Below are 14,590 nucleotides of genomic sequence, written 5' to 3' on the forward strand. Positions count from 1 at the left end.
CATCAGCACCTCTCGGTGCCTGCAGGCAAAGGTCCAGGCACTAGGCTGGCCACAGCCAAACACATCATTAAGCATGCCGGGAACACCTAGAGCGATCTTTTTGCAACCGGATGGGTTGTATTACCGTTAAAAATTAATTCCTCTGGAAATAAAATATTGAAGCAATTGTGATAAGACTAATAAAGCTTTATTAAAGAAAAGCAGATCATTTGATATGGACAGCCACCTGAGGTTACAATAACTTTGATGGTTGGGTGGAATGAACTTCAGACTCTGTATTCCTTGGTTTTGAGCAAAGTGATAGGCTAAGTTTTTCCAAAATGTTATCCAGAGTATCAGAGGGTTCTGCTAATGACACTGTTAGCAGATCAGCATTTTTTATTTTTCATTCATCTTTCAGGTTTCTTCTGTATAATTTCTTATTCAGAGGTTATCATGCTACCAAAAGCCGTATTTTGATGCTCTGGATACACTGCTGTAGTGGCTAATCTTCCTCAAATGTGTGGCTATATTCCTGGTTTCCAGCTACACACTCCTGCCTTTGCATGCATCCCACCAGCAGTGAGCTGGTTTGTAGGCTGAATGGGCAGAAAAGTGTCCCATCCATCTGTCCTCCCCCCAAAATAAATAGGCTTTTTCAAACTTGCTTCTTGAAACCAGAGCAAAGAGCCGAAGCCAAAGAAGGGGCTGGAATGCAGAGCTGAGGGGGTGAAGGGGAGTGGGACTGTTCCCTAGGGAAGCAGCTGCTCGCATGTCCTAGGTGTATTGTCAAATACCACATCCTGAGGGTGGCCTCTCATCTCTGTGACTGGATGTGGACTTAAAGACCGCTTAGAAGATGAGGTTTGGAAGGTTTGCATGGCATTAAACTAATGATCTGTGTGGTCTGCAGTGAAAACATAAAATTATGGTATATGCTATCCAAGACTGAGCATTTTCTGCTGTCTATGAAGAAGTTTTCAAACAGAGGGTAAGCACCCTTACTGACCTTCTGGGTTTGTGTAAGGTCTTTTTAGCTATCAGGGTGGCTTTGTGCTTCAGCCTCACACTGTTGCATTATAACCTCCAGAGCAAGGAACTGAAACAACTCACTTCCTAACTTTCCGGGGTTTGAGGCAGAATTTAAAGATTTGCATCTGAGAATGTGTCAAGTGATTTGAGAGGCAATATGTTGAGGAATCCCCCCTAAAACAGGTCTTCGTTCCTGCTCTTACAGCACTTGACCTATATCATTATAAACAATTAATGATGACTGGGGAGATGTGTGACTCCACACCGTAACAGACAAGGAGTTTTGACATATTGCAAATGAAAGAAGTGTGGTTTGGGGAATATTGTTTATCTACCTGAGATTACTCGGGTGTATTTCTCTCCATTGTGTTCAGTGTGGCATTGTTCTTGGGCCAGCACAGAGGTACATGGCACAGCTGGTGCTATTCTTTGGTTAGACATGTCCCGGATGACTTGTTCAAACACCATTTTGTAAAATGTCCACTCCGAGGTAAATTCTTGGGAGCCATTTTTATGATTGGGTTTGCTTGTAATTGCATATTTTTAAAAATCAGAAATATTTCCATCTCTAAGAACTACATCATTTGTCACTTGACACAGTTGTCTTGCCTCCTGCCTTTTGAGAATTTTTTTTTTACAGCTAAAATGTAGCAAATGGTTAACATTACAGTGAAAAAATAGCTAAGTTATTCGCTTCCTCTTTATATTCTCTCTAATTTCTGGAAGTTTTAATCTGAGAGTGATATCTGCTGTTGGACCCAACCAAATGCCATGTGTGTATGTTGGAAAGTTGGGATCCAGCCAGGTCCAGTTGTCTTTAAGAGTCAGAGTCCATTTTTGTTGAAGAGTATTAAGATATTCTTGTTTGTTTGATCAATTCAGTTCCATTTCAGGCTTTTCTCAAAAGATGCTGATGCATTTTATTGGTAGCAGAGGACAGGATTTTTGAAATATTGCAAATGTTAGAGCAGTATCAGGAAGGTGATCTCTTCCTAGCCATCCCACACATCGATAGTTATTATTAAAGGAACACCAAATATTATGGTCATTTTTTTTCTAGAGAAACAGTGAGAGCACCATTTCCAGTGCATATTAAGTTAGTGAGGACCTGTTCACCGATGTCTTTCACTTCTTTGTTTTGCCAGTGTGTATAGACACTTTGTTAATGTTTTATCACCTAAAACCCAGCAGCATCTCTAAAGTCATGACGTTTTTGATTTTGCAGGCAGTAGTCCACAAGTTTCTTAATTGTTTTGGGGAAATAAACATAAAGGGGCTTTCTCATTACCTTTCGTTAAATGCCTCTCTGGTTGGCTTCGGCAGCTGAGTTGTATAATACAGGCCTATAAATGTAGGACTATAAATACATACTCCTAGAAAGTTCTGAGCCTGAGAACATCAAATAGCAGGGGCCTTTTTACGTGGCTTCGTACAGTGCATTTAGTTCATTTACTCCTTACATGGTTTGGCTTAGGTATATGTGTACTCCTATAGTGCTGTCTCTCTGCCTGGTTTCCTGACAAACCTAGTTTTGCAGCCTGGGTGAACAGATCCTGAAAACACAGTTACAGCTGGAATCAAAACACTAAATGGGGGGAAACTAAGAATTAGTTGGTTTTGCAGTGTTTAGCTATATGTAGTATTCGGTATTGCCTTTGGCAGGTATTCTTATTTGAAAGCTCACCGAGTCAATATTAAGTCAAGACTTTTAGGAATCTGAAAATACCAAATTATTTCTCACTCCTTCCCACTGTGGGCCAGGCTGATTTCAGAGACCTCTGTCTCGTAGCTTCCTGGCAAACGTTTAAGTAAACTCTATCACATTTACATTCTGAAGAAGCCTTTTACCCCTCAAAACTTTTACAGTTGATCTCCACTGGAGAAAGATATTTTTAGCAGCTGTCTTTGAAAACTAGGCTTTTAACCAGCCTGAATTCCCTAGCAGTCATCAATAAATACAGAATTGTTTGCAGTGGAGTACTTAGTTGGCTTTTGAAGGTAGATTTACTTTAGTACTGCTCAGACTTCTTAAAAGATGATCTCAGATAGCTTTTAAATTGCCTATGTAACATTGCCAGATAATATCACTCTGTCATGAACTTTGATGAAAACATGTTTTTCCCCCTTTCATGATACAAAACTTGGTCTTGCGTGATGCAAAGTGCCCTGACAGGGTGTAGCAAGGTGCTTATGCACATGAATGAGCTAGAATTGCGTACATGAGCCAGGAAGACCCACTGACCCCTTGGTGTTAGTCTTAAGCAGGTGCCCAAATGCTGAAGTGGGATGAGAATGCTCAGCAGAGCTTAGGCGTAAGGGTTGGCCAGTAGCACAGGTAGAGGAGAGGTAGCATTTCCCTCAGAAAATTATAACTTTTTCTCCTTCTTTTACTTCCAGGTCCTACTTAGACATGTATAAGGTGATAATATTTAGTTACCTCTTCTGGTTTGTGCTTACTATAATCTTCATAACGGGAACCACAAGGATCAGTATATTCTGCATGGGCTACTTGGTAGCCTGCTTTTATTTCCTTCTCTTTGGTGGAGATCTGTTGCTGAAGCCCATCAGGAGCATCCTGCGTTATTGGGACTGGCTGATTGCCTACAATGTCTTTGTGATCACAATGAAGAACATCCTCTCGGTAAGTAGCTGCTGCCTTCCCTCTGCCTTGAGCACTTCCATGGTTTCATTGGAAGTGTGCACAGTGCATTGAGTGGTCATTAAAAATCCTTTTTCAGGACCACAGCCTTCTGCAAGCACAAAGCAGGATCCATTTTAATTCAGAAACTGCAAGTGCATATCCAGGGAACGGCAATGCATATACATTATAGGAAAATGTGCACTCTTGTATTCAGTCGGGCTCTGTGAAAGCTCACCAGCGATTTTCAAAGGGCCAGGTTCTGGTTTCTTTGCCTACTAAAGTGTCTCCTAGTAAAGTCTTGTGAAAATCTCAGTGGAGTGAGAAATGAGTAAGAAGTGCAAGATTAGTCATACCGACGATAAATAGTGCACATTTAATTAAACCTTTTATTTAAAACTAGAATTTTCAAGCCTAGTACTAGATGCAGTTGTCATGTGATATAATGTAATTAGCGAAGTTGACTACAAAATTACATTTTCTTTAAAACTAGCATGAAATTTGGGTGAAAACAGATATATTTGATAATTAAATGTCAAATTCTTCTGCAAAATATTAAATGTTTTCTTACATCAATTAACTCTTTAGAGCGGATTCTTGCAGTGGCACTGATAGGTGATTGAGACAAGCCAGTCATTTAAATCTTTTTGAAAGATAAATTTAGATTTATTCCTGGCAATTGCTTTTTAGCTTTGAACATTTTTAGTACTGGACTGAAAAGAGCAGACATTTTTCTTTTTACATTTATATAAGTCACTGTACTGAAATAAAATTGATTTATGGGTGGTTTGAATTTGCAAATGTTCTAAATGCTTACATATGTGCTTCATTTTATGCTTGGGAATTCAATGGAGCTATGCGCGTGTTAAGCCTGTCCACGTACGTTTGCAAGATTAAGTCATTGATTTATAAAAGTTGCTTAGCTGTTGCATTGCATCACGTGCCAGCTCTATCACTTTCTCTGCAAAAACACAAACAAACCCCACATATCTCCTGTCTCACTGGTAATCAAAAGAACAAATTCTTGCTATTGAAAAGTGATGTTTGTCACTCATGTAAAGAGGTACAATACTTTTCTTATCTTTATTTCTGCTGTGTTTTGTTACATTTTGTTACTTTCCAGATAGGAGCATGTGGCTACATTGAATCATTAATTAAGAACAGTTGCTGGTTGATTCAGGCATTTAGCCTGGCTTGTACTGTTAAAGGCTACCGTATTCGTAAGTATAGCTACCATTTTTCTTCATAATTTTCTGTAAAGAAAGAATCACCTTCAAAATCTTCTACTGTATTTAAGTTGTACCCCCTCCTGACATATTAGCTTGTGAGAATACCATACCTGCATGTTCGGTTGATACAGCTTGGTCCTATATTGACTAGCAAGAAAGAATATTGAAAATATTTCATAGCACCAAAGGAGACACATACTGAGAGAACTATCAACACCACCATACATATACCCACAACCAGTGTTTGCTGTAAATGAACAATTTGGTGATACTAGTGCTTAACACTGTATCCCTGTGATGTGATACTTGGAGGTATGGTTTCGCTGTACAACTTGAGCTTCAAGGAGAGGGGACCTTTTCCCAGCTGCAGACTCCCACTCCTCCCTGTGTGACAGGCCTTACGTTCAGTTGCTCAAAGGGTAAACCTGTTCAGCTCATTGAAATGGCAAGAGGCTAAGCCAGCATAAAAGTGGTGGGTTTTTTGCAGACATAGTGAATTTAGGCAATTTTTTTTACAATTATTCCATTTGTGGTGGTAACAGGGAGGTAGTGGATAGTGTATGTGGATGGAGGTGAGAGAAGGGAGGAATGAAGGATGAAGAGCAGGACACTTCATCTCTCAGTGAGCTATTAATTTGGCTTCACCTTTTCCTGACACCCTGGATTGACAGTTTGAAAAATACCTGATTTTTTTCAGTGTTTTTTGCTGAATTTAAAAGACTGTTTCATCCTAGTGAGTCTGCAGCAAAATTCTGAATTGCTGTCTTCATGTCTGATCCTAATAGATAAGTGGGGAGTTGGGGAAAAGAAAGGAAATACGAAGACGCAAGTTCACAAGATAAATGGTGCCCAGTAGTTCTTGTATTATCCAAAACTTTTTGAGCAGCAACAGAAACTTAGACACAGGTTTCTGACTCCCCAGGGAACGGGTGCAGCAGGCTTTGAAGCTCTTGGAGCTCGACCTCCAGACCTATTAGACTGGCTTGCTTGATTGTAAAGCCAGCTTTGAGCCAGAGTCTGTCCCTTGAGTCCTTCTACTCCGTTCTATAGGACAGCATAGGCCATTTAGTTTATAGTCTAGCTCCACAAAACCCAGTTTTAATTTTTTAATATCCTCAAGAGAACTGTCTTTTAGAGAACAAAGAAAGAAAGAAAGAAAGAAGGAAATAGCCCAAGCCAAAATCTAGAGGTAGGAGGAATGGGATTTCCTCTCTGCCTGTCTCCTCCTACCCCAAAGGAAGCAGTTTTGTGGTTTCAAATATTTTTTCTCTTATGCAATGGAAAGAAACATTGAACTGAGTTGTGGAGAGGAAAAATAAAAATATTAGGTGGTGGTAGTCAAAAAATTATTTTGACAAAAATAAAACATTTCTTTCTCATGTTGATAGTGTTCTTAATAGGAAAATGAGACAAAAGGTCATTCTGAAATGGAAAAAAAAAATCAAAACATGCCATTTTATAAAATACTGAAATCAAGTATTTCAGGCTAACAATACTTTTTTTCCCAATCTTTGTTTTCAAGTTCTTATTACGATAGGGTGAATTTGTTTGCAAATGGTTCATTTCTGGTGAATTCTCAGTTTTCATGCGATACCACACTGTTGGAAGCTTTCCAATTTGCTGTAAAAGAAAACATGGTGTACTTCAAATGAAAATGCATGTCAGGTTCTTAAGAAAAATCTAATTAAAGGACCTCAATTCAAATAATTTTAAAAGCTAAGATTATTTAATTGATTAAACATTATAAAAGAATAGATAATACAACAGTCTTTATGCTGATGGTGTCTTTTTCCAGCAACCAACAATCTAGATTGTAAACTGCCCAGTGGAGAAGCAGGAATCATCTGGGACAGTATATGTTTTGCTTTCTTGCTGCTGCAAAGAAGAGTCTTCATGAGTTACTACTTCCTGCATGTGGTTGCAGATATAAAAGCTTCTCAGATCCTAGCATCAAGGTACCATAAAGTTTTAAAAAATTAAATTAAACAGCTGAAGTCTCTTGTGGCTACGGTACATATTTGTTTATGATAGGTAGTACCGAAAGGGTCGTAGTATTTAACATTGGTTTAGACAATCCATGCTGAATTCATAATTACAAACCCAGCTCTGACAAAGCACACATGAAGAAACAAGTTAACTGAGAATCTGACAGAAATTAAGCCATCTTTTCTACCAAACACCCGCTGGTGCTTTCATAGCCTTTCTTAAAAGCTGTGAAAGTTGATGCATGTTGCAGAATCCTCTCAACATCAATACATGTGAGAGTAAATGCCAGAGTTTCTAAGCCTTGGAAAGGAACCACACTGCTATCAGAGCCTGTTTGAGACAATGGGCCTTAGAAATCAAGACTGCAGAAATGTCACATGAAGAAAAATACAGGAAAGTTATTACATCTGGCTTGGAAGGACACTTGGGAAGTGTCACATCACTGAACACTGAGTAGGTGTGGCAAGGAAGTATCACCCTCTTTGGACCTCTTACACTTTCCCACAAGCATCCACTCATAGCTATCACTAGCACAACCATTCTTCTGTTTTTTAATGAGAAGGCAGATCAGAAATTCTGGGTTTAATTTCAGTAAGATTTCTAAGGAATTACTTTTGTCAATATTGGATTGAATGTATTGTGGCATTTTTTTTTCCCCTGAAAAACACACAGACATTGATTTCTATCTGTGTTTGAGAGCAAAATTTAGCTTGCATATCCTGAAAGGAAGTATTTTTTGTCATCCTCCTCTTCTCCCTCCAGGGATTACTTTAAAAGGAGGACGTTTAGCTGCCCATACTAAACAAAATTCACCACTGTAAACAGGGCTATCAAAAGAACTATACCTCCATCCCATATTGCCCCTCTCAGACTTTTGCTCTGGAGTGAATTTCACTGCTGATGCCCAAGATTGCTGGATACTGCTTTTGTAGCTTTTTTGTACACTGTGTTCACAGTGAAAATAACACAAAGCAAAACCATGAGTATCAAAATGCCTCCTATAATTGGAAAGTTTGCATCCAGAAGGAAAGAGCAGATTTATGTAAATGACACTGGGCTGGGTTGAAAGAAACACGTTTGGTTGCCACTTCCTTCCAGCTTTGTGTCTTTTGGTAAGTCACTGAACCTAGGCTTGAGTTCTCCAGCAGCAGAAGTCAAGACATAATGGCCTGTGTCAGGAGCTTTTTAAAGATAAATGTATTAGTGACCAGGAAGTGCTGAGATATTACAGGAAGGAGGCTAATAAAAATGTAGGGATATAATTAATATTTTTAGCTAGCTGCTTGCCTTGCTAAAATCCAAGCTTTGAATTTACATAGACAATGGAGAAAATCAGGTTTGGATTCAGGCAGCATGGTCTGAGCCTGTCTTCTGGTTAAAGTTAGTATTGTGAAGTACAAATTCCTCACCTAAATAAGATTAAATTGTGATTCAGACAATAACAATGAGGATCCAGCGACAGTTTTCAATAGTCCGTAAGAATTTAGGAGTGATCAGGTTGCTAAGGAGAACATGTCCTTCTTTCTTGTACTTTACCATACTTTGGGGCAATAATGATTGCTGGTCTTTATTGTATTCCTTTGAAAAACATGTGGTTGTGGTTATCTGCATATCACATAGAAGAATCATTAATCTCACAGAAAACATTGTTGAAAAATTAATTAGAAGTAGACTTCTGAAACTATAGCTGTTCTTACTGAATTCCTGACTAAAGAAAGGCTTTAAATCTACGCTACTTCTTTGAGAGAGTCTTTGAGGCTCTTTGAGTCTTCAAGGGCTGATGAGTGGATAATGAAGAATGGCCAAGACATGTGATCTGGACATATAAATCAATGAGTCGATTACATTTCTAAGGAGATGGAGTTAGAAACCATATTCTTTTGGCACACCAGAAACTTGCTCAAGGATTTGTCTCATCAGATTGAAAGCACTGTGGGGTTCAGATGGTAAAAGTGAAGCTAAAGCTATGCTCATCATGGCCCTGGATAAAGCTGGACTTTGCTCACAACTTCCAGGGGGCTGAGACAGAGGGACAAGGTGATTATAATGCTGGAATTGCCATAAAGACCAAATCCTGGAGGTGTGCAAGAAGTCCTAACTCAGCCTTGAAGCCACCCATGTTCTGCATTTTGAGGCCTGGAAACTGAATTCCTTGAACAGCTTCTAGGGGAACTTACAGGCTGAGTAGGGATCATGTTTGGCCCCAGATCTTGAAAGGATTGACTGTAAACAAATCAGTATTCTGGAGTAATCGATTATTTCTTTCTGGCCTTGGATTAGTTTTGTTTCATGCAGATGAGGTTGTGTACAGAGGGAACACAGAGTTCTCTGTGATTAACAGGCATAAGGGGAACTTAGAAACATTTTATGTTTCCTCTCCTTTTTTTCCTTCTTCTGACCCCATTTCTGCTTGTAGGGGTGCTGAGCTTTTCCAGGCTACAATTGTCAAGGCTGTAAAGGCAAGAATTGAAGAGGAAAAAAAATCAATGGATCAACTGAAAAGACAGTATGTATTTAATGTATACATATATATGTATATATAATGTATACATATATACACGTGCATATGCATGTATTTCACTGATTGTTGGTATTTATCTAGCACCTTCTTTTATAGAAATGCTGATTATGTTTTGAACTATGATTTTGCAATTATAAAAATTGTGCTCTGGGCATTCAGATATCTTAGGCATTCTAATATTATGTAGCTTTAGAGTAGTCTTTTCCAAAAAGACAACGTACTGCAGAATCTAAACTTTCATTTAAACATAGAGGTACATTTCTAGGACCTAAGGTTATGAGGTTAACATAAAGAATCAAGAGTGGAATGTACTGACTTACCTGCTCCTCAATGAGCCTGAAATTGTAATTGGAAACAGATGTTTCCTATAAATCAACAGAGAAGATGTGAGCCCTCCTGCTTATTCTCAAGGTTCTTCTAAACCTTAGAAATCCAATGATGACAGGTTAGGAAGATCAGCTTTTAACTGTTCCACACCTGACTATCATAGCAACATGACCATATAGTCTTTTCTTTAAGAGATGATCTATATCTGTGCTATATTTTTTCTCTGTTAGAGGTCCAGTTCAGCTGTAGTTTTGGGTTATCCTATTTTGTGTAGTATGAATGCGTGCAATGCAGATGAAATACGGGGGGGAAAAGTCTGTCTTTTCCCCCTCTTTCTTTCCTTCCACTAATTACCGTGCTGTTCTCTCAGTTTGTCACTTCCCATATCTCAAGAAGAGTAGGACGGTCAAATGCAATCCCTCAATGAAACTCATGACAAGGGTAGGCAGATTACTAATCAGAAGTGCCACATTACCCCTGTCTCACTTGAAAGTGCAAGCCTAGATGGTTAGAAAATAGTGGACTGACACACAGGAACTGGATTAAAAAAAAACCAAACAGAAATTGGAACGAGGGGCCTAGACAGGGAAGCTGCAGTTAAGAGCCACCTAAATAGCCTGAAATCACTATAGGCTAAGGAATAATATCCTGGCCTTGCTGCAATGGTTGCCAATATTGTCATTGACTTTACCGTTATTAGGATTTTGTTCTGTATATCTGTATTCCTGGTAAAATGTACTGGGTGCCTGTTGCTTCTGTGTCATTTGTGGTTCCTCTTCTGGTGTTTGAGTGCAAAATATATATGCTTCCCTTCACCGAAAATATTTGCATTCAGCTTAACTGAACTGGAGAGCCTTTCTCTTTATACAGCAAATAAGCCACTACACTTTCTGTTGGGTGCAGCCAGCATGCTTCTTTTATAACTGCAAAAAACTTTCAGAGCTCCTCCACTGTCATGTGTGAAAAGCCATAACTGCTTCCTAACTAGATATCAAAGCCCACTCCTGACAGCTTCTTCCACACCTCCATAACTGAAGAGGCATCAGAAGGCTGCAGGGACCGTGCTCCCTACCTGCATGCCTGGAGTTTCCCACCACTCAGTGTACTGGGCTGTTATTGGCTCTCCCCTGTGCTTCAATCTTATCCCAATTGGCAGGATGTGCCTGTCCTGGACATCATTCTTTTCTGTTAATTCTGCAGAGTTTAAGATCAAGGAAATTATACGGCTTGCAATAACACCAAAGCTAATCTATGTTTCTCTAAAAAGTACTAGTTTATATTTACAAGCTGTCTGACTTCAACAATAGAGGGTGTTTCTTTCATTTCAATCAATAATGTTCATCAGTAGTACTTCATACAGTTTAGGCTGGTTAGGATGAAGAGAACTCTCAGCACAGCCAGAAGTTTTGAACAACCAAATTGTCCTGACATAGCGTGACTTCAGCAGCAGATGAATGATAGGGGAAGAAATCTAATCATCTACTGAGTAATAGCAAGTAGCTGAGATGAAAGAGTTTTTCCCTCTCTAGTGGGTGGTTCTTCCGTAGCAAATGGACAGATTAATAAAAGTATTTAAGTGTATTTTGATCATTGAAATTAGTGAGTCATTTGCTTGTAATCCAGTTGTATTGAAAGAACTCATTCCTGTTGATTTCAGGTTTTTTTACTACCTTTTTTCAAACTGTGAAAATGTAGAAGTCTTAAAAGACCAAACTGCTAAGTTTACAGGATTGCAAGTAGAAGAATTGAAGGCTTGGCTACTTCTAGACAAAACCGAACCAGTTTAAATCTTCTGTATTTCCAGATATGTGGAATGAATGAGAGTTTAAGGGATGAAGATGTAGCACAAATAGTGCAGCAACAGCCACTTCCCTGGTTCAGGGGGGCAAGTTTCAGGAAACCCACTGCATTAGGCAGAAGTCCTTTTTTCCCAGAGCTTCATTTGCTGTGCTGTGGCTCCTGACAGCAATTCTTTACTTTTTAAATGATAATAAGATAGTCGAGGGGGAGTGGGTAAACCAGCCATGCGATAGCAGGCAACCCAGCTCTCACTGAGCAATGAGCAAATGTCTAGGCTTGACCCTTCCAGCCAGTCCCTTCATAGCCATTTAATGCCTTATGTTTAAGGGCAGGATTAATGACAATGTGGAATGGATATTTTGTGTAGAAGTGTTGGCGAGTGTGTGTGTTTGTGTGTGTGTGTATGGATGTGTTTAACACTTGTTTTTCAGGCTGGGTCAAAAAGGGTGAAGACGTGAATCTAACAAGATTCTTCCTTTTGCTAGAATGGATCGCATCAAAGCCAGGCAGCAAAAATACAAAAAGGGTAAAGAGAGGATGCTAAGCATGACCCAGGAATCCTCAGAGGGGCCGGAGATTAGGAAGGTTTCTGAAGAAGATGATGAAGGTACCATTAGCTGTTGTACCATAATTGCATTTGAGCACTGAGGACCTAATAGACCTAATAAGTGGACAAGTGATAAATTGTTCCTCAAAACTGTCAGCATGTAACAAGTTATCAGTTTGGAGTTTGATTCAGCCAAAAAAATCTGGGATTTTGTACTGCAAAAGGTTTAGAGAAAATTATTTGCTTTAAGGTTACTCCCGGTTAACTTCAGACCATTGGCAAAGAGCTGAATAGCAGGAGAGGTTTGTTTTGAACAAAGTAATTACCTATAAACCATAGTGTTACAAATAGGTAGCATCCACATTTTTCCAGCAACATTTTCTGGATGCTGTGAGGTTTTTTCAGTCACTGAAATGTTTGTGTGCTTTTAAATGTTTAAAGCATGGGAACAGATAAAATGATACCTATCTAGTGCCACATTTCTAGCGCTGACTTGGGATCAGCACTTAACTGGGTTTAAAATTTTTGGAGCCTGACATGTAAGGGGATTTGAGAGGAGGGAAAATATTTTCTTCCTGAAATTACAGTCAGCTGTGGCTACATGTTTTAAAACACAAACCTGAACATTTTAGCTGTTTCAGAGTAGAATGCTGTTTTAACTGCTGCATAAACCAGAGTATTTCTGCTTAGTGGTCATGCTTCTGAATGATTTTAATATTGAATGTATTCAGTAGATCTGACATCTGATGTGCTCATGAAATTTTAGCTCTTTTGAGAGAAATTAAAAATTATTAATCAGTGTAAGAAACATGTTTCTCATTTTGTAAAATTAATATTTGGACATATTTTATTTTAGGAGAAGCAGACAAAGAGAAAGCCAAGGGCAAAAAAAAGCTGTGGTGGCGGCCTTGGGTTGATCATGCTTCCAGTAGGTTTTCTCAATCATCTTACAAATGTGTGGATTTAACCCTTATATCCTTGACCAGAATGAAGGCATTCCCATGACCTGTTTGTTTTATGCCTGATTTTATGATTGTGACTTGATAGAAGGCTTGGTTTTTTTCAACAAATGATTTCTACTTCCAAATCTCCAAGGAGTGAGTTTAACCACATTTTGAACTTCTGTGTGTTGGAAGCATAGCTAGCTCATGATACTTCGGGCATTCTTAGAAAAATATCAGATCAGATAAACGTGTGCCAAAAAGAATCCTGTTTGGCCTCAAAAGTCTCAACTCCCCCCTACTGCAAAGCACAATGTATTTAAAAATATGAAGGTGAAGGTTTGCCAATACATTCTAAGATTAGTCATAATATCTTTTTCATATACACACATCATACATCTTTTTGAATGGTTCATCAGTCATTCTACTGTGAGCTGTAGAAATCTGAGTGCCACAGTAAGGCAGCAAGACTATTCCCAGGACTAGGCTGTGTAGAGCTCAGCTGAATATCTCTGATCACACCAGTCCAGGCATGCGATAGAGTTCTTCCCTACATTATGGAATGGGTAAACCAAGAAAACTGAGTAGACTGCAATCTCAAATCAGATATCCTGCCATTGGATCTTTGTTGAGGGAAATCAGACAAGAACTATTTGATGAACTCTGAAGATTTAAAAAATATTCCGGTGTATAGCACTGATCCGAGTTAAATATGAATGTCTATATTATGCCTGGTCATCTAGTTTAAAGGAGTTACTCCAAGTAATACTTTTACATGTTTACATACTGCCTCATTTTTCTATGTGTATTTATTTATAACTCCAGCATATATATATCTATTTGCCAACAGCATTTAACAGAATGTCATATGCTTATTTCTATCAAGTCACAAGTAAACTGTGCCTCTATTTTTATTTTTCTAAAGGGCACACTGCCACTTTAGAGAGACCTATCCCTTTTCAAAAGTCTTATGACAATAAACTTCTTGCCCTGTAGTTTAATTAAGAACAACAATGACGAAACAGATCGAAACTATAATTTGTGAGTTTTTACTGTAGAATTTCAAGCTACAGTGATTTTGAAGGAACGGGATACAGTCTCTTGTTTATTCACCACTGGTTTTGTAATAAGAAGAACTGCTCGAAGAGAGACATTGACTTCGGCTTTTAGTTATTTCACCCTCATTATTTAATGTTCTTAGGTGGCAACTTGCATTTTGGTATTTAAACAGTGAGCATTCTTGAGATTATTTACTGCAATAATGCAAAACCTTGTGGGAAACATCAGACTCTGAGCCTGCAAACTGTGGTTGCCTGCCATGTGGCTTGCGTCCACACTCACTGAACCGTGGCACTTACAGTAGGTGTTCACAGGCACACGAACTGGAAATAGGCTGATATTCCCCAGCTATTCTTTTTGAAACACTGTACTGTAACTCCGTAGCATTCTGCTGCACGTGGCTGTTTCTCTCCGTAAATGGGTTTGTGGCTGTGGCTGTATATGTGTATATATTGAGGTCGCTGAAGCTCCAAGTTTTATGGCAACTCTAATATTTAATTTAGATTTTTATTGTTATTTTTATACCACTTG

General features: G+C 38.8%; 1 protein-coding gene across 1 annotated transcript in view; it reads left to right on the forward strand.

Moving 5' to 3' along the window:
* The window catches only part of PIEZO2 (piezo type mechanosensitive ion channel component 2), a 122,817-nt gene that overhangs the window by 63,873 nt on the left and 44,354 nt on the right, over positions 1 to 14,590 (forward strand). The window contains exons 20-25 of the mRNA XM_035901617.1: positions 3,409 to 3,652; positions 4,773 to 4,869; positions 6,674 to 6,833; positions 9,281 to 9,370; positions 11,998 to 12,119; positions 12,916 to 12,987. Of these exons, the coding sequence (XP_035757510.1) occupies positions 3,409 to 3,652; positions 4,773 to 4,869; positions 6,674 to 6,833; positions 9,281 to 9,370; positions 11,998 to 12,119; positions 12,916 to 12,987 (785 nt within the window). The remainder of the gene's footprint in view (positions 1 to 3,408; positions 3,653 to 4,772; positions 4,870 to 6,673; positions 6,834 to 9,280; positions 9,371 to 11,997; positions 12,120 to 12,915; positions 12,988 to 14,590) is intronic.

The sequence above is a fragment of the Egretta garzetta genome, unplaced genomic scaffold (assembly GCF_000687185.1).
Source record: "Egretta garzetta isolate BGI_Z169 unplaced genomic scaffold, ASM68718v1 scaffold259, whole genome shotgun sequence".
NCBI classification, from domain to species: domain Eukaryota; kingdom Metazoa; phylum Chordata; class Aves; order Pelecaniformes; family Ardeidae; genus Egretta; species Egretta garzetta.